Below are 24,386 nucleotides of genomic sequence, written 5' to 3'. Positions count from 1 at the left end.
ACCACAGAGGGCACCTTAGAGGTGCCCCCTGAAACTTAACCGACTATCTGTGTAGGCTGACTAGTTTTAGCAGCCTGCCACAAACCGAGACATGTTGCTGGCCCCATGGGGAGAGTGCCTTTGTCACTCTGAGGCCAGTAACAAAGCCTGCACTGGGTGGAGATGCTAACACCTCTCCCAGGCAGGAATTGTCACACCTGGCGGTGAGCCTCAAAGGCTCACCTCCTTTGTGCCAACCCAGCAGGACACTCCAGCTAGTGGAGTTGCCCGCCCCCTCCGGCCAGGCCCCACTTTTGGCGGCAAGGCCGGAGAAAATAATGAGAATAACAAGGAGGAGTCACTGGCCAGTCAGGACAGCCCCTAAGGTGTCCTGAGCTGAGGTGACTCTACCTTTTAGAAATCCTCCATCTTGCAGATGGAGGATTCCCCCAATAGGGTTAGGATTGTGACCCCCTCCCCTTGGGAGGAGGCACAAAGAGGGTGTACCCACCCTCAGGGCTAGTAGCCATTGGCTACTAACCCCCCAGACCTAAACACGCCCTTAAATTTAGTATTTAAGGGCTACCCTGAACCCTAGAAAATTAGATTCCTGCAACTACAAGAAGAAGGACTGCCCAGCTGAAAACCCCTGCAGCGGAAGACCAGAAGACGACAACTGCCTTGGCTCCAGAAACTCACCGGCCTGTCTCCTGCCTTCCAAAGATCCTGCTCCAGCGACGCCTTCCGAAGGGACCAGCGACCTCAACATCCTCTGAGGACTGCCCCTGCTTCGAAAAGACAAGAAACTCCCGAGGACAGCGGACCTGCTCCAAGAAAGGCTGCAACTTTGTTTCCAGCAGCTTTAAAGAACCCTGCAAGCTCCCCGCAAGAAGCGTGAGACTTGCAACACTGCACCCGGCGACCCCGACTCGGCTGGTGGAGACCCGACACCTCAGGAGGGACCCCAGGACTACTCTGATACTGTGAGTACCAAAACCTGTCCCCCCTGAGCCCCCACAGCGCCGCCTGCAGAGGGAATCCCGAGGCTTCCCCTGACCGCGACTCTTTGAACCTAAAGTCCCGACGCCTGGGAGAGACCCTGCACCCGCAGCCCCCAGGACCTGAAGGACCGGACTTTCACTGGAGAAGTGACCCCCAGGAGTCCCTCTCCCTTGCCCAAGTGGAGGTTTCCCCGAGGAATCCCCCCCTTGCCTGCCTGCAGCGCTGAAGAGATCCCGAGATCTCTCATAGACTAACATTGCGAACCCGACGCCTGTTCCTACACTGCACCCGGCCGCCCCCGCGCTGCTGAGGGTGAAATTTCTGTGTGGACTTGTGTCCCCCCCGGTGCCCTACAAAACCCCCCTGGTCTGCCCTCCGAAGACGCGGGTACTTACCTGCAAGCAGACCGGAACCGGGGCACCCCCTTCTCTCCATTCTAGCCTATGTGTTTTGGGCACCACTTTGAACTCTGCACCTGACCGGCCCTGAGCTGCTGGTGTGGTGACTTTGGGGTTGCTCTGAACCCCCAACGGTGGGCTACCTTGGACCAAGAACTGAACCCTGTAAGTGTCTTACTTACCTGGTAAAACTAACAAAAACTTACCTCCCCTAGGAACTGTGAAAATTGCACTGTGTCCACTTTTAAAACAGCTATTTGTCAATAACTTGAAAAGTATACATGCAATTTTGATGATTTGAAGTTCCTAAAGTACTTACCTGCAATACCTTTCGAATGAGATATTACATGTAGAATTTGAACCGGTGGTTCTTAAAATAAACTAAGAAAAGATATTTTTCTACATAAAAACCTATTGGCTGGATTTGTCTCTGAGTGTGTGTACCTCATTTATTGTCTATGTGTATGTACAACAAATGCTTAACACTACTCCTTGGATAAGCCTACTGCTCGACCACACTACCACAAAATAGAGCATTAGTATTATCTATTTTTACCACTATTCTACCTCTAAGGGGAACCCTTGGACTCTGTGCATGCTATTCCTTACTTTGAAATAGCACATACAGAGCCAACTTCCTACATTGGTGGATCAGCGGTGGGGTACAAGACTTTGCATTTGCTGGACTACTCAGCCAATACCTGATCACACGACAAATTCCAAAATTGTCATTAGAAATTGATTTTTGCAATTTGAAAAGTTTTCTAAATTCTTAAAAGTCCTGCTAGGGCCTTGTGTGTTAAGTCCCTGTTTAGCATTTCTTTTAGAGTTTAAAAGTTTGTAAAAGTTTGAATTAGATTCTAGAACCAGTTGTAGATTCTTAAAAAGTATTCCAACTTTAGAAGCAAAATGTCTAGCACAGATGTGACTGTGGTGGAACTCGACACCACACCTTACCTCCATCTTAAGATGAGGGAGCTAAGGTCACTCTGTAAAATAAAGAAAATAACAATGGGCCCCAAACCTACCAAAATACAGCTCCAGGAGCTTTTGGCAGAGTTTGAAAAGGCCAACCCCTCTGAGGGTGGCAACTCAGAGGAAGAGGATAGTGACTTGGAGGACAATTCCCCCCTACCAGTCCTATCTAGGGAGAACAGGGTCCCTCAAACCCTGACTCCAAAAATAATAGTCAGAGATGCTGGTTCCCTCACAGGAGAGACCAACACCTCTGAAATCACTGAGGATAGCCCCAGTGAAGAGGACATCCAGTTAGCCAGGATGGCCAAAAGATTGGCTTTGGAAAGACAGATCCTAGCCATAGAGAGGGAAAGACAAGAGATGGGCCTAGGACCCATCAATGGTGGCAGCAACATAAATAGGGTCAGAGATTCTCCTGACATGTTGAAAATCCCTAAAGGGATTGTAACTAAATATGAAGATGGTGATGACCTCACCAAATGGTTCACAGCTTTTGAGAGGGCTTGTGTAACCAGAAAAGTGAACAGATCTCACTGGGGTGCTCTCCTTTGGGAAATGTTCACAGGAAAGTGTAGGGATAGACTCCTCACACTCTCTGGACAAGATGCAGAATCTTATGACCTCATGAAGGGTACCCTGATTGAGGGCTTTGGATTCTCCACTGAGGAGTATAGGATTAGATTCAGGGGGGCTCAAAAATCCTCGAGCCAGACCTGGGTTGACTTTGTAGACTACTCAGTGAAAACACTAGATGGTTGGATTCAAGGCAGTGGTGTAAGTAATTATGATGGGCTGTACAGTTTATTTGTGAAAGAACACCTGTTAAGTAATTGTTTCAATGATAAACTGCATCAGCATCTGGTAGACCTAGGACCAATTTCTCCCCAAGAATTGGGAAAGAAGGCGGACCATTGGGTCAAGACAAGGGTGTCCAAGACTTCAACAGGGGGTGACCAAAAGAAAGGGGTCACAAAGACTCCCCAGGGGAAGGGTGATGAGACAACCAAAACTAAAAATAGTAAAGAGTCTTCTACAGGCCCCCAAAAACCTGCACAGGAGGGTGGGCCCAGAGCCTCTTCACAAAACAATGGGTACAAGGGTAAAAACTTTGATCCCAAAAAGGCCTGGTGTCATAGCTGTAAACAGCATGGACACCAAACTGGAGACAAGGCCTGTCCCAAGAAAGGTTCCACTCCAAACTCCCATCCAGGTAACACTGGTATGGCTAGTCTCCAAGTGGGATCAACAGTGTGCCCAGAGCAAATCAGGGTCCACACTGAAGCTACTCTAGTTTCTGAGGGTGGGGTGGATTTAGCCACACTAGCTGTCTGGCCGCCTAACATGCAAAAATACAGACAGCAACTCTTAATTAATGGGACTAGAATAGAGGGCCTGAGGGATACAGGTGCCAGTGTCACCATGGTGACAGAGAAACTGGTTTCCCCTGGCCAATACCTGACTGGAAAAACTTACACAGTCACCAACGCTGACAATCAGAAAAAAGTACATCCCATGGCAATGGTTACTTTAGAATGGGGAGGGGTCAATGGCCTGAAACAGGTGGTGGTCTCCTCAAATATCCCAGTGGACTGTCTGCTTGGAAATGACCTGGAGTCCTCAGCATGGGCTGAGGTAGAACTAAAAACCCATGCAGCAATGCTGGGTATCCCTGAACTGGTGTGTGTGAAAACAAGAGCACAGTGCAAGGCACAGGGTGAACAAGTAGAGCTGGAGTCTGGAAGAATGGCCCAGCCTACCAAGAGGAAAGGAAAGTCAGTTGGGAAACCAACTGCAACACAGCCAAAGAAAGGGAACCTCTCTTCTCAGGAAGAAGTTCTGCCCTCTGAGGGAGCTGAGCCTTTGGAGCTTGAACCTTACCAGGTTGAGCTCTTAGGCCCAGGGGGACCCTCAAGGGAGGAGCTGTGTAAGGGACAAGAAACCTGTCCCTCTCTTGAAGGCCTTAGGCAGCAAGCTGCTGAAGAGTCCAAAGGCAAGAAAAATGGAACACATAGGGTCTATTGGGAAGATGGACTCCTGTACTCTGAGGCCAGAGACCCCAAACCTGGTGCCACTAGGAGAGTGGTAGTGCCTCAGCTGTTCAGGAAGTTCATCCTAACATTGGCCCATGACATTCCCCTTGCTGGACATTTGGGACAAACCAAGACGTGGGAGAGGTTAGTCAACCACTTCTACTGGCCCAATATGTCCAACATGGTTAAGGAGTTTTGCCTCTCCTGCCCCACCTGTCAAGCCAGTGGTAAGACAGGTGGGCATCCAAAGGCCCCCCTCATTCCACTTCCAGTGGTGGGGGTGCCCTTTGAAAGAGTGGGTGTGGACATAGTTGGTCCACTAGAACCTCCCACAGCCTCAGGAAATATGTATATCCTGGTAGTAGTGGATCATGCTACCAGGTATCCTGAAGCTATTCCCCTTAGGTCGACTACTGCCCCTGCAGTAGCCAAGGCCCTCATTGGTATCTTTACCAGAGTGGGTTTCCCTAAGGAGGTGGTGTCTGACAGAGGTACCAACTTCATGTCAGCATACCTAAAGCACATGTGGAATGAGTGTGGAGTGACTTATAAATTCACTACACCATACCATCCACAAACTAATGGCTTAGTTGAGAGATTCAACAAGACATTAAAGGGCATGATCATGGGGCTCCCAGAAAAACTCAAAAGGAGATGGGATGTCCTCTTGCCATGTCTGCTTTTCGCTTACAGAGAGGTGCCACAGAAGGGAGTAGGATTCTCACCCTTTGAACTTCTGTTTGGTCATCCTGTAAGGGGACCACTTGCCCTTGTTAAAGAAGGCTGGGAGAGACCTCTCCATGAGCCTAAACAGGACATAGTGGACTATGTACTTGGCCTTCGCTCTAGAATGGCAGAGTACATGGAAAAGGCAACCAAAAACCTTGAGGCCAGCCAACAGCTCCAGAAGTTTTGGTATGACCAAAAGGCTGCACTGGTTGAGTTCCAACCAGGGCAGAAAGTCTGGGTTCTGGAGCCTGTGGCTCCCAGGGCACTCCAGGACAAATGGAGTGGCCCTTACCCAGTACTAGAAAGGAAGAGTCAGGTCACCTACCTGGTGGACCTGGGCACAAGCAGGAGCCCCAAGAGGGTGATCCATGTGAACCGCCTTAAGCTCTTCCATGACAGGGCTGATGTGAATCTGTTGATGGTAACAGATGAGGATCAGGAGGCAGAGAGTGAACCTCTCCCTGATCTTCTGTCATCAGACCCAAAAGATGGCACAGTAGATGGAGTGATCTACTCAGACACCCTCTCTGGCCAACAGCAAGCTGATTGTAGGAGAGTCCTACAACAGTTTCCTGAACTCTTCTCCTTAACCCCTGGTCAGACACACCTGTGTACCCATGATGTGGACACAGGAGACAGCATGCCTGTCAAAAACAAAATCTTTAGACAGTCTGACCATGTTAAGGAAAGCATCAAGGTGGAAGTCCACAAGATGCTGGAATTGGGAGTAATTGAGCGCTCTGACAGCCCCTGGGCTAGCCCAGTGGTCTTAGTCCCCAAACCTCACACCAAAGATGGAAAGAAAGAGATGAGGTTTTGTGTGGACTACAGAGGGCTCAATTCTGTCACCAAGACAGATGCCCATCCAATTCCAAGAGCTGATGAGCTCATTGATAAATTAGGTGCTGCCAAATTTCTAAGTACCTTTGACTTGACAGCAGGGTACTGGCAAATAAAAATGGCACCTGGAGCAAAAGAAAAGACAGCATTCTCCACACCTGATGGGCATTATCAGTTTACTGTTATGCCCTTTGGTTTAAAGAATGCCCCTGCCACCTTCCAAAGGTTGGTGAATCAAGTCCTTGCTGGCTTGGAGTCCTTTAGCACAGCTTATCTTGATGATATTGCTGTCTTTAGCTCCACCTGGCAGGATCACCTGGTCCACCTGAGGAAGGTTTTGAAGGCTCTGCAATCTGCAGGCCTCTCTATCAAGGCATCCAAATGCCAGATAGGGCAGGGAACTGTGGTTTACTTGGGACACCTTGTAGGTGGAGGCCAAGTTCAGCCACTCCAACCCAAGATTCAGACTATTCTGGACTGGGTAGCTCCAAAAACCCAGACTCAAGTCAGGGCATTCCTTGGCTTGACTGGGTATTACAGGAGGTTTGTGAAGGGGTATGGATCCATTGTGACAGCCCTCACTGAACTCACCTCCAAGAAAATGCCCAAGAAAGTAAACTGGACTGTGGAATGCCAACAGGCCTTTGACACCCTGAAACAGGCAATGTGCTCAGCACCAGTTCTAAAAGCTCCAGATTATTCTAAGCAGTTCATTGTGCAGACTGATGCCTCTGAACATGGGATAGGGGCAGTTTTGTCCCAAACAAATGATGATGGCCTTGACCAGCCTGTTGCTTTCATTAGCAGGAGGTTACTCCCCAGGGAGCAGCGTTGGAGTGCCATTGAGAGGGAGGCCTTTGCTGTGGTTTGGTCCCTGAAGAAGCTGAGACCATACCTCTTTGGGACTCACTTCCTAGTTCAAACTGACCACAGACCTCTCAAATGGCTGATGCAAATGAAAGGTGAAAATCCTAAACTGTTGAGGTGGTCCATCTCCCTACAGGGAATGGACTTTATAGTGGAACACAGACCTGGGACTGCCCATGCCAATGCAGATGGCCTTTCCAGGTTCTTCCACTTAGAAAATGAAGACTCTCTTGGGAAAGGTTAGTCTCATCCTCTTTCGTTTGGGGGGGGGTTGTGTAAGGAAATGCCTCCTTGGCATGGTTGCCCCCTGACTTTTTGCCTTTGCTGATGCTATGTTTACAATTGAAAGTGTGCTGAGGCCTGCTAACCAAGCCCCAGCACCAGTGTTCTTTCCCTAACCTGTACTTTTGTATCCACAATTGGCAGACCCTGGCATCCAGATAAGTCCCTTGTAACTGGTACTTCTAGTACCAAGGGCCCTGATGCCAAGGAAGGTCTCTAAGGGCTGCAGCATGTCTTATGCCACCCTGGAGACCTCTCACTCAGCACAGACACACTGCTTGCCAGCTTGTGTGTGCTAGTGAGGACAAAACGAGTAAGTCGACATGGCACTCCCCTCAGGGTGCCATGCCAGCCTCTCACTGCCTATGCAGTATAGGTAAGACACCCCTCTAGCAGGCCTTACAGCCCTAAGGCAGGGTGCACTATACCATAGGTGAGGGTACCAGTGCATGAGCATGGTACCCCTACAGTGTCTAAACAAAACCTTAGACATTGTAAGTACAGGGTAGCCATAAGAGTATATGGTCTGGGAGTCTGTCAAACACGAACTCCACAGCACCATAATGGCTACACTGAAAACTGGGAAGTTTGGTATCAAACTTCTCAGCACAATAAATGCACACTGATGCCAGTGTACATTGTATTGTAAAATACACCACAGAGGGCACCTTAGAGGTGCCCCCTGAAACTTAACCGACTATCTGTGTAGGCTGACTAGTTTTAGCAGCCTGCCACAAACCGAGACATGTTGCTGGCCCCATGGGGAGAGTGCCTTTGTCACTCTGAGGCCAGTAACAAAGCCTGCACTGGGTGGAGATGCTAACACCTCTCCCAGGCAGGAATTGTCACACCTGGCGGTGAGCCTCAAAGGCTCACCTCCTTTGTGCCAACCCAGCAGGACACTCCAGCTAGTGGAGTTGCCCGCCCCCTCCGGCCAGGCCCCACTTTTGGCGGCAAGGCCGGAGAAAATAATGAGAATAACAAGGAGGAGTCACTGGCCAGTCAGGACAGCCCCTAAGGTGTCCTGAGCTGAGGTGACTCTACCTTTTAGAAATCCTCCATCTTGCAGATGGAGGATTCCCCCAATAGGGTTAGGATTGTGACCCCCTCCCCTTGGGAGGAGGCACAAAGAGGGTGTACCCACCCTCAGGGCTAGTAGCCATTGGCTACTAACCCCCCAGACCTAAACACGCCCTTAAATTTAGTATTTAAGGGCTACCCTGAACCCTAGAAAATTAGATTCCTGCAACTACAAGAAGAAGGACTGCCCAGCTGAAAACCCCTGCAGCGGAAGACCAGAAGACGACAACTGCCTTGGCTCCAGAAACTCACCGGCCTGTCTCCTGCCTTCCAAAGATCCTGCTCCAGCGACGCCTTCCGAAGGGACCAGCGACCTCAACATCCTCTGAGGACTGCCCCTGCTTCGAAAAGACAAGAAACTCCTGAGGACAGCGGACCTGCTCCAAGAAAGGCTGCAACTTTGTTTCCAGCAGCTTTAAAGAACCCTGCAAGCTCCCCGCAAGAAGCGTGAGACTTGCAACACTGCACCCGGCGACCCCGACTCGGCTGGTGGAGACCCGACACCTCAGGAGGGACCCCAGGACTACTCTGATACTGTGAGTACCAAAACCTGTCCCCCCTGAGCCCCCACAGCGCCGCCTGCAGAGGGAATCCCGAGGCTTCCCCTGACCGCGACTCTTTGAACCTAAAGTCCCGACGCCTGGGAGAGACCCTGCACCCGCAGCCCCCAGGACCTGAAGGACCGGACTTTCAGTGGAGAAGTGACCCCCAGGAGTCCCTCTCCCTTGCCCAAGTGGAGGTTTCCCCGAGGAATCCCCCCCTTGCCTGCCTGCAGCGCTGAAGAGATCCCGAGATCTCTCATAGACTAACATTGCGAACCCGACGCCTGTTCCTACACTGCACCCGGCCGCCCCCGCGCTGCTGAGGGTGAAATTTCTGTGTGGACTTGTGTCCCCCCCGGTGCCCTACAAAACCCCCCTTGTCTGCCCTCCGAAGACGCGGGTACTTACCTGCAAGCAGACTGGAACCGGGGCACCCCCTTCTCTCCATTCTAGCCTATGTGTTTTGGGCACCACTTTGAACTCTGCACCTGACCGGCCCTGAGCTGCTGGTGTGGTGACTTTGGGGTTGCTCTGAACCCCCAACGGTGGGCTACCTTGGACCAAGAACTGAACCCTGTAAGTGTCTTACTTACCTGGTAAAACTAACAAAAACTTACCTCCCCTAGGAACTGTGAAAATTGCACTGTGTCCACTTTTAAAACAGCTATTTGTCAATAACTTGAAAAGTATACATGCAATTTTGATGATTTGAAGTTCCTAAAGTACTTACCTGCAATACCTTTCGAATGAGATATTACATGTAGAATTTGAACCGGTGGTTCTTAAAATAAACTAAGAAAATATATTTTTCTACATAAAAACCTATTGGCTGGATTTGTCTCTGAGTGTGTGTACCTCATTTATTGTCTATGTGTATGTACAACAAATGCTTAACACTACTCCTTGGATAAGCCTACTGCTCGACCACACTACCACAAAATAGAGCATTAGTATTATCTATTTTTACCACTATTCTACCTCTAAGGGGAACCCTTGGACTCTGTGCATGCTATTCCTTACTTTGAAATAGCACATACAGAGCCAACTTCCTACATCCCCTCATTGAGAGCCCTGTGCAGGCTTTTAAAATCAAAGCGTTCACCATGCGCAGGCTTATAGAATCAAGGTGCTCAGCATGCGCAGGCTTGTAGAATCAAGGCGCTTGTGATTACGGTAACAACAACAGCACTCGTCTTGTGCTGGGCTCCTGGGAGAACACTTGGAGGGTGGGACCAAAGCAGGCAGAAGTTGCAGGCAGACCAGCACAACAAAACTAATGCTTACAGTGGTGATTTCCCCTGATAGCAGCATAGTGCTTTGGCAGAACGGAGTCAGGGGTCGGCTGGCAGCAGCTGGCAGAAGGGTCCTTTATGCCACCCAGCAAGTAGCAGGCATCTGGGCAACAGCAGAAGAGCTATCCAGATAAGTCCTTTGAGCAGCGCAATCATTCTTATGACTGAGATGTGGTCCCCTAAAAGAATGTCGTCAGAGCCCCTGTATTTATACTTAAAAATGTCTTTTATGTAAGGGTGACTTCAAAGGAGGCTTTCAATTCAGCCTTTGCTCAAGACATCAATAGGGGGTAAATCAGCCCTTTGTGTGAGAGCAGGACACAACCTATTGACATGTAAGGTGTGAGCGACCTCTCCCTCTCCCAGCCCAGGTAGACTATCAATATGCAGATGAATGCAGTTGTATCCTTGTTATACCCAACCCCTCTTGTGTTGTGGCTGCCTGGAAAGTATCCACAACATATAACTGTCACTCTGCCTTAGATGTGGATTGGAGTCAGACTGCAAAACACTAGATTTATAAGCACAGACAGAGAAATGCCCACTTTCTAAAAGTGGCAGTTCTAAAATAGTAATGTAAAACCAACTTACACCAGTAAGCAGGACTTATCACTACCATTCCAAACATACCAACTCTGCCCACGCTACTCCTTTCAGATCTGAAATTACCACTTAGAAGTATATAAGAGAATGCCCAATGCTAACCTATGGGAGGAGCAGCCCTCACATTAGTGAAAAATGAAATAGGCTGTTTATCACTACTAGGACATGCAGAACATAAAAGTACATGTCCTACTTTCTAAAAACACAGCACCCTGCCCATCCAGCTACCTAGGGCCTACCTTAGGGGTGACTTAGGTGCAGTACAAAGGGAGTTTAGGCCTTGGCAAATAGTTTGAAATGCCAAGTTAAGGTGGCAGTAAACTGTGCATATAGTCACTGAAGTGGCAATCCTGAGACAGGTTTGAAAGGCTACTTCTGTGAGTGGCACAATCAGTGCTGAAGGCCCACTAGTAGGATTTAATTTACAGGCCCTGGGTAAATGGTATACCACTTTAAAAGGGACTTACAGGTAAATTAAATATGCCAAACGGGTGTAAGTCAACCATATCATGTTTTAGGGGAGAGAGCACATGCACTTTAGCACTGATTAGCAGTGGTAGAGTGCCTAGAGTCCTAAAGCCAACTAAAGAAAGTCAGAAAAATAGAAGGAAAGCAACATTGTTGTGGCTAACCCTGCAGAAAGGGCCATTTCCAATACTTTCAGTGTCCTTTCCACAGTTAGGTGTGGTGCAAAAACAGGTCGGCGGTTGCATTTTTGTTATTAATTTTGTACCAGGATTAGTGTTTTCTCTTTGGAAGGCTTTTTTACCATACAATGTCCAAATGCTCTACTTTGAGGAAGTTTCTAGCTGTTTCGGGTGACTATCTACAGAGGAGCTCTGATGTTAAACATACAGGTGAGGCTGCAACCTGGGAGCAGATATTCCTGATGAGACTTTGATCAAAGTACCACATTTGTAGTGCATTAAACATGATTCTAAGCACTCACTTTATTAACACATCAATGAATTAAGGGACATATAGAGGTTTGCCCACAAACACACAATATTAAGTAGATAATATGGAATTGAATGTGGAATACGCTGGTTCTACAACTGCTAACTTCACCACTAGGGTACAAGTCACCATTCACCCACCCTCAATCTTCCTCTTATCTACTACAGTAGTCCGATCCCTGCCTTGATATTCCAAACCTTTGATACAGAGTCAGGCAGACTCACTTCACTCCCTCCCGGCAGCAGCAACTGGTCCCTTGCACTTTAGAGCTGAGGCAACAGGTGCTATTTAGGTTAATGATGTAGTGTTTGTATAAAATGCTCCTGACGTTATCTTGGAATGTTTAGGCATGAGCTATCCTGAAGTTTCCTGTTACGTCAGTTATGTTCCTGCTTGCTGGCTGGTGGATGGAGTCTTTCCTTATACATGATAAACTGTTCTTTAGCAATCTGTTCCCTCAAATCAAGCTAACACACAAGGTTGATTGAGGGCACTGACCGAGGAGGTACCGATAGTGGAATGTTCCTTATTTGAGAGGGGTGTGATAGATTCTGACATGAGTTAAGGGTGTGTATGCGAACCACTGCGTATATGATGTGTAGTGATTGATATGTGATGTGACTTGAGTAATGATATTATGTGATGCCACTTATGTGATGTAACTGAAATGACCACCAACCCCTGAAAGATCCAAAATCCCAAAATTACTTGTATGAGGTGGGCGTGATGGACTCTGACATGAGTTAAGGGTGTGGACGCAAACCACTATGTAAAAGAAGTGCAGTGAATGATATGTGATGTGACATGAGTAATGATATAATGTGATGCTAGTGGTGTGATGCAACTGACATGACCACCACCCCCGGAAAGACTCAAAATCCCAAAATTGCTCCACAGTTGTAACTGTCTACAATCTGCAATTCTGGTGGATAGAATGCTGGATGTTGGAAACAGCGTCGATCAGTTTCAGTGCTCATTAAGGTGCACAGCATGCTCCGTCCCTCTCTAAAGTTCACTTCTAAGCTTCTTATTGTTTAGCCCATAATACCACTTTGAGCTAAACCAATTGCGTCCTAGGGCTTACAGTTCATTCAGTAAAAGCAATGAAACTCAAATCGTCTTCCAAGTGAATGACAGTGCTTCCAAAGTCCATAATTAGATGCAGACTATCTAATCTACTACTATACTTCTCAGATGGAGTGGATATAAAACAGAGCTGGTTCGTACCCCTGCTCAATTGTCTTCTAACTTTTGACTGGGCCATAGTGCCAGTATTAAAACATTTCGGTGTCCCTTTGTTCAAAGGATGTGTTACTTGAACCAGTACCTAATTTGAGCCGATCCCACCAGCACTGGGGAGCGGCACTTACATTCCTCACCAGACTTTCACCCAGAGCAAAAGAGAGAAAAACCCACCAGGAGAGAAGGGGGAGGATGAGAAAACAGTGATAAAGGGAGAAAGCAGGGATAAAAGGAACCTGAAACAGTGGGCTAAAGAGACAGGGAGTGTCTGGTGGTACATGAAAGAGGTAAAAGGTGGAATGCAGGCTTTATATACAGACTTGGTATTCGATATCCCCTATATCCATAGCACCGGCTGTGGGCGGATGAGCAAAATTTAGGTCCTTGCCACTGATTATTTTATGGATTAAGCACCGCTTGGGACCAAAGACTGATAAAGTAGCGAGAGAAAGTATTACCATTTTAAGGTCATGCACACAACCCCCTGCTGCCTGACGATTAAAAAGATCAGTGACTGAAGATCAGGTGCACTTGCACTTGGTTCCATGTATCCCTAAATCCAGAAAGTCCAGTTAATACAAAATATGGCTGCCTGCACTGTGATCACTACCAAGAGGCGGAAACACGTCATCGTTATATTACAAGTACATTGGCTACTGGTAAGGAGGCGGATGCATTTAAAAATTGTGGCCTTTTGGGTGTCTTCTAAAACCGGTTATAAATACTTCTTCGATTGGCTATAAAAGGAGGTAGCATGACTTAGAGTGGCTGATCACGGCCTTACGAAAATCATGAAAGTTACATAAATATAATTCTTTCTCCTCTATTATAACCAAGCTCTGAAGGAAACCTGCCATTATCTGTGAGATGTCATTTCTGCTGCCCATTATCTTTCTCTAATTACCCCTCCAACAACATTCCCTTACACACTGTTTTCATTTAACTAAATATAATACATTTAGAGAATAATTAAAGTTACATTTCACGGGGGCAGCCTAGGTGTGTTCGAGATTACCTGTGGTGCAGAATTTCACTTCCTACCAGCCAGTAAAACAACGGTGATTGGTTAGTTTGTAGGTAAATTAACCTGGCCGGTGTTAGAGAGTGTGCCTAGCATCGGCTCTTCTGATGGAATCATGCATTCCTATAGAGTAACCTTGTTAATGTCATCCTCAGGAGAAAGTGCACACCTATTCGTTCAACCATAAATGCTCAGGAGCTTCTCAAAACAGGGAAGACTCCAACATTATTTCGGGATTGTGTTATTCACTTGTTTCAGTGTTCTAAAATAAGGAAAAAGCCACGGGCGAACGAAGACATTTTTTTAGTACGTAGTGAGATATTTAAGGAGTGCAAAAGGAAGCTGTTGTCAGTACATCAGACAAATCTCACCTGCTGTACTGCTTTCAGTTTTGGAGGCCTTATATCGAAAAGGTTAAATACATCTTACAGTCTATCGGAGAAGTACTACAGTTGTACAATGTCTGTGTTAAAAATCTTATGGAGATCCTTGGATCACGCTTCATGCCTTGGATTTTACGGATTCCCCAGCAAGTGTCATCAAAGAGTTGTGTGTCCCCAGTTTGAAATAATAATTCCAAGAGCGACTGGAATTAGAGTTTGGAAGAGTTTCCATTTGAGTTCTTGTTAAACAGTTGCTATCTATCTCCCTGTTTTCCTAGTTGTGATTGCTTTACATTTCATTTGCCACAACTCATCATTCTTATGACACTTAAATAAAATGGACATCAAGGATCCAGCCCCCTCTGTATCAACGTATTTCCCAATAGACAGAGATTAGGTAAATCAGGCCCACTCTCGTAGCCTTACAAAGTCAGCATGCATTTGGAATTTCAGTGTCTAATATATCTAAAAGAACTGGAGTCCATGAACATCTGATCATTAACAAAACAAGGGTTCTATGATAATAAATGAATATTAAAGCCCAGTTTCTCCAAATTTCACCACCCAGAGGTTAAACAATTGATGTGTAGTATCTAGATACAAATTAGCACCCATGTCCAGAGTAAAACAATTTAATGGTAGCCCGTGAATTACCAGTTGAAAGGTAACAGAACAGAAACGGGATTCCACAAGTGAGAACCAAGACAGAGGAAAATGGTTTAGAAGCACCAAAAGCCGCAGATTGAAACGAATCACAGAAGAGACAAAGGGGGTCATTTTGACCCCGGCGGGCGGCGGTCGCCGCCCGCCTGGAGGGAACCGCCATATGGCCGCTCCGCGGTCGAAAGACCGCGGAGGCCATTCTGGCTTTCCCGCTGGGCTGGCGGGCGACTGCCAGAAGGCCGCCCGCCAGCCCAGCGGGAAACCCCTCCCCACGAGGAAGCCGGCTCCGAATGGAGCCGGCGGAGTGGGCATGTGCGACGGGTGCAGTTTGCACCCGTCGCGTATTTCAGTGTCTGCTAGGCAGACACTGAAATACACAGTGGGGCCCTCTTACAGGGGCCCCGCGGCACCCCCTACCGCCATCCTGTTCCTGGCGGGCGAACCGCCAGGAACAGGATGGCGGTAGGGGGTGTCAGAATCCCCCATGGCGGCGCAGCAAGCTGCGCCGCCATGGGGGATTCCAAGGGCAGCGGTAAACCGGCGGGAGACCGCCGGTTTACCCTTTCTGGCCGCGGCAGAACCGCCGCAGTCAGAATGCCCTTTGGAGCACCGCCGGTCTGTCGGCGGTGCTCCCGTGGACGGTGACCCTGGCGGTCACCGGCCGCCAGGGTCTGAATCAGGCCCAAAGTGTTTGTTATACCTTGAGGTAGAGTTTTGCATAACAAGGGTAGCAGAATAAACCTATTTAGAATCAGACCTTACTGCTGAGGGTAGACCAGTTTCAACTTAAAACTTGGGTAGAAAACATTATCAGGTAGAAATGGGCCCAAATGAATAATTAATGAATAATAAGCGAAGCACAAGTGATATGGAGAAGCTGAGTAACACTTGGTGTAGTACAAACAAACCACACACAACAACAGATGGCAGTATAAAACAATTTGCAGCAAATACTCTGGTTCAGACTCGATCCTACAGACAGTATTTGATAGGTTACCAGGAAAGTTTAATCAAGAGTATCACAAGTGTTTAATATAAGCAATTCCAAAGTATTAGTAAGACCCTAGCCAACTGGTTGCTCCCCGTCTTACACACCTGATCCGTCTGGATCAAAAAGGTCTGTCCCAGGCAGAGGTACCTTGTTCTATCTTCACAGGCCCTATCAGGCCTTGGAGTTTGCGCCTCACTTTACTACTTTACTTCTTGATGGCCTGTCTGGCATTGGACCTCGAAAAAGCCTTTGACTCCCTTGATAGGTCTTCTTTGTTGAGGTGCTGTGTAAATTTGTTGTAGGAAATGCCTTTTTACGATTGATTGGACATTTTTTTGCCCCTAAGCAAGGGTCCAGGCTGGGCACCTAATTTCTGCTCCCATCACCATTCATTACGACACTAGACAGGGTTGCTCACTCTCCTCCATCAGGCCACCTTGAGTGGTAATCAGCAACCACGATGGCATACTTAGCGTGAGAACCCAAAATGTAATAGGGACCAAAAATATTCAGGCCATTCTTCCTCCATGAAGTATTCATTTTCTCACTCTCTTTTGTTGAATACTCTGCTGTCCTTTGCGATTTATCAGTCCATGCACAAGGCATGCAATCTCTCACCGGTCTATCCACATCTTGATCTAACCCTGGCCACAATATTCAATCCTCACCCTACGCTTGACACACTCATTCCATTGTGTCCTTCATGAGCCTATGTTAAAATATGACTCCTCAATGTCTCTGACACTACCAATACCTCTCCCCTGAACCATATGCCCCCTACCATGCAGACCTCTGCACTCACATTCCGGAAAGATTCAACTACATCTGATGTCTTTTCCTTGGTTGGCCACCTAGCTGACATACTTCAATACCTACTGTGATGTACATCTTCTTTTACTGTCTGTACCCACTACTCATGCGATTTGCGCCCTTCAGTAAGCACACTCACATTTGCCACAAGTCACTCTCCTTCACCATCTTCACCTTCTTCATGAACTGGCAGCCTTGACAGACAGTAAGCCACAACATTTACCTGCCCAGAATATTCGCTGCATCTAAAACAAAAGTTATTTCTCTACCCACCTAATTATCAAGAAGGTCCGTTCCACTTGAACCTTGGCTGCCAGCTCCAAAACAGATGCTTTCCTCTTTGCCTTCTCCTCGTCGCCACTGGAATGGATCCTCTTGACAATTAGGTAGGTGGAAGAATAACTTATTTTAGATGCAGCAAACAAAGAGGGATCTGCCGGCCAGCACCCAGCTGCCACTGACTCCCCAGCATCCCTCACAAGCCTGAGAATACTGGTACACCATTCCCTAGAGAATGTTGAACAGCATTCTCTCACAAGTAAAGTACAACACATGGTTGCACATGGTTCATGTGGAGTCCACGTGCACCCTGGCTGGCCATAATAGAGCCAAACAAGGGAATGGCATAGGGAACCACTCTTAAGCTCTCAATTGTTTGCATGAATGATCAGTCTGGCGTCACAGGGAAAATGGAATAAACAGTAGGGGTCACAGAAGGCCTAGGATATTAACCACAAGGTCTCCAGAAATAAAGAAGTCTTAAATTCACAGTACAAAATCAAAAATACAAATAAATGCAAACAACACAGTCCCTCACTTAGTTAACTTAGTCCCAAAGTAAGAAATGCAAAGGTTTCAGAAATAAATAGGACTATATCTGTTCTGCTACATTTATGAGCTTAGTTGAGAATAAATCTCGGCTGTTAACATTAAAAAACACATATTAGTGTTCTATAAAGTCCCCCGTTGAGTGCAGTCAGACATTTAGACTTGCATCATGCAAACAGACCTGGACTACTGCACGGCAGGAGGCTTAGGCCCAGATGTAGCAAAGGATTTTACCCATTCTGTCCTTATGGGAAAATGTGTTCGTACATATGGCCCTTAGTGACAGCCCACTGATAGTGGAGTATAAAGTTTGGCTACACCAGGTGGGCGGGAACATGCTTGCATGTATGAAGGGAGCCCATGAAAATCTGGTCCTGCCTTGTTTCCCTGCAGGCATTGAATACCAATTGGTATTAAGGGGCTAGCTATGGAATGGTCGATCTCACCATGAATTAGAGCAGCGTTTGAATCAAAACATCTACATTTGACAGATATGCGATGTTGTCAGTGGTACTTTTCCCCGAGAACCACCAATTATGTGTGGGTTCCCTAAGTAAAACATGCTCCCTCCATGCAGAAGGGGAACCATGGAGCCTCACTGCTCAACAGGTGTCTTGACAAGGATGCCAAACAGGCAGGACACCTGAGTGAAGATTGCTTACTTTAACCTTTTGAGATTTACCGCAGGGCAGACATAAATCTGGCTCGTCCTCTTTCACAGACAGTTTTTTTGTTTTAGATCGTTCAATATTTCATGATAGTTATCTAAGGGGTCTATTATTGTTAAATGGTTCTGGATAAATAGGAATACACGCCTTTACCTGGCAGAGGCGACTGCTCCTCTTGGCTATTGTGGTGCTCCTGAGCAATCCTGTTGCTGTGCAGGATGCTGACATTTGAAGTGATTCTGTTTTCTGCTTCCAGTTTTCTCTCTGCTTCTACAACACTCTCTAAGCTTACAGAGCTTTTTATTTTCATCTTCACTTTCTTCTTCTTCTTGCTCTTTGGGGCCTTTAGGCCATCATCTTTCTGTGTGGAGAGTAAAAAACAAAACATGACAATAGATACATTATAGCTGAAGTGAAAGGATATCCAAATTACAAACGCAACATCCTGTGCAGTATCATTAGTGAGTGCGCAGTGTTAGCACAGCTGTAGAGAAAAAGACAGAGGGGGTTATTCTAACTTTGGAGGAGGTGTTAATCCGTCCCAAAAGTGACGGAAAAGTGACGGATTTACCACCAGCCGTGTTACGAGTCCATTATATCCTATGGAACTCGTAATACGGCTGGTGGTATATCAGTCACTTTACCGTCACTTTTGGGACGGATTAACACTCCTCCAAAGTTAGAATAACCCCCAGAGTTTGAACCTTGTGGCAAGTAGCATGCTACTCTGGACCCAAAGTTATAGGTAAATAGGTAGTAGATAAGTAATATATGCCTCCTTTCCTTTGATGGGTTAGTTGTGCTAAATTGTGCTCTTGAGATCGGTTACCACTGAGTAGTTATAGTTAGATCAGCTGTCTTTAAGAAAAGCGTTTTTTGTGTTGCTAATAACTGTGGCTCAGTTTGAGACATTTCTACAAAACTTTCTAAAAAGATGCTACCTTTCGACTAATTTTTGCATGAAATGTTTCAGGGTGATCTGTCAAGTGGGGCCCAGTGAAAAATGGGGGGTCCCAAAAAGCCAAAATTCCAATGCATTTTCCATAGACTTCTTTAGGCAGGGCTACATCAAAAAATGCACAACGGAATTACACCAAATTTGGCATGAAGCTAGACCTTGGTCCGCAGATTGTACTTTTTTGATTTGGTGTGAATCTATTCAGTAGGTTTTATAAACTAAGGTCAACAATATTTGTTCGGGTTCGGTCTGCAAGGGGCTCAAGAAACTCTTGTGGGAGTGCCAGTTTAAAAACAGAGCATTCTGATTCAGATAGCTTTATTTCCCTTGGTTCAATTTGTTCCTGCAGGAGTAGGACTCCCAGACAAGTGAACGCTCTGATTGGCTGCTAGCAACATCAGGAAAATGTTGCTGGCAGCCTTACAGGACTTGGGGACTTAGGGGGTTATTCTAACTTTGGAGGAGTGTTAATCCGTCCCAAAAGTGACGGTAAAGTGACGGATATACCACCAGCCGTATTACGAGTTCCATAGGATATAATGGACTCGTAATACGGCTGGTGGTAAATCCGTCACTTTTCCGTCACTTTTGGGACGGATTAACACCTCCTCCAAAGTTAGAATAACCCCCTTAGTCCCCTGTCCTGAAGTTACAAAAAAGTAATATAAGGGAGCATGGTAGGGGTAGCCTGCCCTACTTGGCCCCATGGGGAAACCCAGAGAGAAACCCCTGGGCCAAAATACAAAAAAAACCCAGCAATTTGGTTCTGTGGGACTCCCGAAGGATCAGAAAAAAAAAAAAACAATTATGACCTGGGGTGCATTCTTTAATTACAGGCCCTGGGGAGCCCACCACCAGGGGGTGCATTGAGCCTATCCATCCAGGGGTGCACCATTGAGTTAAGGGGATGGGAGCATGTTGCCCTCTCCCCAAGTCATTACAGGGCCTGGGGAGCCCACACCGGGGCCGCATTTCATCAGTTCATAAGGGGAGGGGGACATGCGGCCACCTCCCCAGGACATTTTTAGCCAACGGGGCCCCATCCCCTGGGGCCTGAAGTATTTAATTAAAGAAATGGGGTGCGTGGCTGCTTTCAGCCCCAGGTACTCTATACCTCTGGCCCAATCTAATAAGTTAGGGGTGGATGGTGCAGGCCCCCTTCCCCAAACCATCAAAGCCCCCAGGGACCCTATCCCCCAAGGCCAATCAAATTAACTTTCTAAAAAGGAGGGGGCAGCGCCGTCCCCACTCCCTGAGTCTTTATTGGCCCTAGGGACCCCACCCCCTGGGGCCGGCTTACTTGCTATGTCCCAAGAGGCCCAAGCTCAGGAGAAAACCTTTTTCTTGGTTGCACCAGCGTGGGCAGGAAAACGTGTTTGCTCCCATCTGGCAAGAGCATTTTTAAAACTCCAACCAAAGAGGAGCAAACACAAAGTTTGCTCTCAGCGGGTGAGAGCTTTAAAAATGCTCCTTACGGCTGGAAGCAAACTTTTGATCTGTTTCCCTGGCTACACTGATGCAGGCAGGGAAACAGATTAAGATATTACTCTCTATGGACCAATGATTGGCCTACACAAGGGTCATAGGTAAAGAAGGGAAGCCGGAAGAATATTGCGACTCCTATAGTGGTATATCATTTCCTAATGCTGAAGTGAAAATACCAGCTAAGGTGTTATCCCGATTATTCAGACACTGATTAATCCGGACCAATCCGGCTTTTTGCCAGGCCGTGACATGGCATTGATCCCACACAGATTCCATGGCGTCCTGTGCCAGATCAGGACAATACAAGAAGATGCTCTTGTCCTTTCTCTTAATGCCCATATGGTCTTTGACACTGTGGAATGGCCTTACCTGTTTGCTATCCTGAATTGATTGGGTTTTGGCCACCACTTTATAGTATGGGTACAGCTCCTCTATGGCTCCCCCTGGCACAGGTGTTTGTCAATGGTGCAAAATCTAGGGTTTTCACCCTCAGGCGGAACACTAGACAGGGATGTTTGCTCTGGTGTTAGAACCTCTAGCAGCTTGGGCTAGAATGGATTCACTGATCCGTGGATTACAATGGACTGCTCAGTGGGAAGACAGAATATCACTCAACACCAATGATATTTTACTCTATGTGGTGGACCCTCCTGCCAACCTTGACAGGATAATGCACATCGTGACCCAGTTTGGACAGTATTGAGGATACAACATCAATTGGAAGAAATCTACAATTTACACCCCTAGAGTGAAGGCACCCTGGTTACTTTGGGGCTGGGCCACGGAAATAGTAGCCAATGGGTTTAAATATCTGGGCAATTACATCACCACTGACTAAACTCAATTCTATTCCCGTAATCTGCTCCCGCTATTGACTCTGCTAAAACATGACATCCAGCACTGGCGATCTTTGCCGTTGTCACTTTTGGGGAGGGCTGCACTATTCAAGATAATGGCCCTACCACACTTTTTCTATGTTCTGCACAACACGTCATATCCGGTCCCACCAGCTTACTTCAAAGCAATAGACAGTGAGCTCAGAACTCTATTATGGAATAGGAGCTCGGCAAAGATAGCATTGGCCAAACAGACCAGAGGGTGGTATGACAAGGGGATTGCACTTCCCAACATTAAGAAATAACACTGCTGCATGCCAGTGGCTTCCTATGTAAGTCAGTGAAAGGAAGAACTAAAATTCCCATAAATGACTGTGTTTGATATTATGCTTGATAATGGGGATTAGCCTAAACTGAGACCTTCAAATTGTTGCAGAAAAGATTACTGAGTCACTTAGATATTAAATACTGCAGAAAGCTAAAATATTAGTAAAAGGTTTAATTTGTTTACATTATTGTATTTTATTCGTAACTTGGGGAAAAGTTTTAATGTGGCGAAATTGTACATCTTCTGTAAATAGGATGTCCTATTAAGCCATGCTCTTGGTTCTCCTGCCTCAAATAGAATCACAGGAAACCACCGAGTGTTCGACAGTGGAGATCCAGCTGCCTCGCTGGCGGAAACCATTAACCAGTATCACATCAGTACCAGCATGTGTGCCTATGGAGGCCTGCCCTAGTTAATTTGGGAATGCTGATGTATATTTTTCATTTCTAAGTCTGTCATGTGCGTCATTGTGGATCAGTCTAGGAATCAGCAGTGCTGTCTCTGTGCTGGGAGGAATCTCTCAGCATTTCAGAGCCATTGCTATTTTGTTTCACAAAACGAGGTCCTTGTTTATTTGAAATTAAAGAAATGGTACAACAAAAGAATCAAGCTCGATAATCAATTCTCAATCCTAGACGAGAAAGCTGTACAAATAAGTGAATGAATAACTGCCATTCGTTAGGATCACTGTTATCCCAACATAGTGCCCTGGTACTGGGAAGACCACACAGTGCAAAATTAACAGAGAAACAGTTTTTTAAGATTCTTCCTAAATGAAGGAAGATGGGTTTCATCATGAAGATGTAGTGGTATAGTGTTCCAATGGGATGCTGTTAAAAAAGCAGAAAAAGTGAACACTCAGTCAAGCCTTTTTGATGTGAGGTGCTTTGACTAAGTATAGCACATAAGAGTTAGCTACCTGGTACACAGCTGCATATCCAGCTCCAGAAAAAGGTAGGACTCTTGTGTTAGAGAGCATGATTGCAGATGCACAGAGGTTTGAATACAGGTCCTTTGCCCAAATGGAGCCAGAGAAAGCTTGTAAAGTGGCCAAAGATAGAACAACTTGTGAGAAGTTTTTAGAGACGTTGAACAGCTAGATTAAGAATAAATTGGATTAGTTATGTGAGATATTTAGGGAGGCCTAAATAGATGTTGACATAATCAACGTAAGACAGAATGATCCCTTGAACCGCAGCCTTCTGGGAGTCTATTGGAGGAAGTAGTGGAACCGTTTGAAGCATCCACATATAAAAATGACTAGTGGAGATGAAGGACTTAGGGGCATATTTATACTCCGTTTGCGCCGGAATTGCGTCGTTTTTTTTTACGCAATTTCGACGCAAAACTAACTCCATATTTATACTTTGGCGTTAGACGCGTCTAGCGCCAAAGTCCATGGAGTTTGCGTAATTTTTTTGCGTGGACACCTACTTTGCGTTAATGAGATGCAAGGTAGGCGTTCACGTCTAAAAAATCGACTCCGAGGCATGTGCGTCGGATTTATACTCCCGGGCAAAATTCATGCCCGGGAGTGGGCGGGTAAAAAAAAAATGACGTACGGCCGCTTTTGCGCTGTTTTTTAGCGCCTGCAAAAGGCAGGCGTTAAGGGACCTGTGGGCTCTGAAGGAGCCCAGAGGTGCCCTCCCATGCCCCCAGGGACACCCCCTGTCACCCTTGCCCACCCCAGGAGGACACCCAAGGCTGGAGGGACCCATCCCAGGGACATTAAGGTAAGTTCAGGTAAGTGTTTTTTTTTTTTTTGTGGCATAGGGGGGCCTGATTTGTGCCCCCCTACATGCCACTATGCCCAATGACCATGCCCAGGGGACAGAAGTCCCCTGGGCATGGCCATTGGGCAAGGGGGCATGACTCCTGTCTTTGCTAAGACAGGAGTCATTTCTATGGGGGTTGGGAGTGAAAGAAAATGGCGCAAATCGGGTTGAGGCGAAAAAATTGCCTCAACCTGACTTGCCCCATTTCTTGACGCCCAAGTTCCATTTTCCCCTATGCCGGCGCTGCCTGGTGTACGTCGTTTTTTTTAACGCACACCAGACGGCGCCGGCGGCTAATGCCGGCTAACGTCATTCAATAAATACGGCGCCCGCATGGCGCTTCAGAATGGCGTTAGCCGGCGCTAATTTTTTTGACGCAAAACTGCGTTAGCGCAGTTTTGCGTCAAAAAGTATAAATATGGGCCTAAATGTGTTCAGGTAAGGAATGTGAGTTGTTAAAAATCATCCCCCAGATTTCTAGAACAGTTAGATGAAATAGGGGTGCAACTCAAATTTGAGGGCCACCAGAGAGACGACCATGGAAAGGGAGGACCAACCAAAAATAAGTTATTTTGTCTTGTTGCCAATAATAAAAGGGTGCACATAGATATAACAAAATGAAGAGACACAGGTCACATTCCAGACTGAAAAATGATAAGGACATGGCAGACCCGGAAGGAGTGTAAATGGGGTAAATAATGAGAACCCTATAATATTCAAGATAATTATCAGATTCCCTACTGAAGGACTGCAGCGGGTGCAAATCTCCATTTTGGAAAGACTTTGTAAGGCTTTTTTAAATTTTTAAACATGCTTTAG

At 46.7% G+C, this 24,386-nt stretch overlaps 1 protein-coding gene across 2 annotated transcripts in view; it reads right to left on the bottom strand.

Moving 5' to 3' along the window:
• ARL13A (ARF like GTPase 13A) overlaps positions 1 to 24,386 on the bottom strand; it is a 253,452-nt gene that overhangs the window by 39,355 nt on the left and 189,711 nt on the right. For both annotated transcript variants that reach the window (XM_069213306.1, XM_069213316.1), the window contains exon 8: positions 18,339 to 18,546. In XM_069213306.1, the coding sequence (XP_069069407.1) occupies positions 18,339 to 18,546 (208 nt within the window). The remainder of the gene's footprint in view (positions 1 to 18,338; positions 18,547 to 24,386) is intronic.

The sequence above is a fragment of the Pleurodeles waltl genome, chromosome 2_1, assembly GCF_031143425.1.
Source record: "Pleurodeles waltl isolate 20211129_DDA chromosome 2_1, aPleWal1.hap1.20221129, whole genome shotgun sequence".
Lineage (NCBI taxonomy): Eukaryota > Metazoa > Chordata > Amphibia > Caudata > Salamandridae > Pleurodeles > Pleurodeles waltl.
The sequence above is the reverse complement of the archived record's forward strand: the minus strand, read 5'-3'. Positions and strand labels throughout refer to the sequence as shown.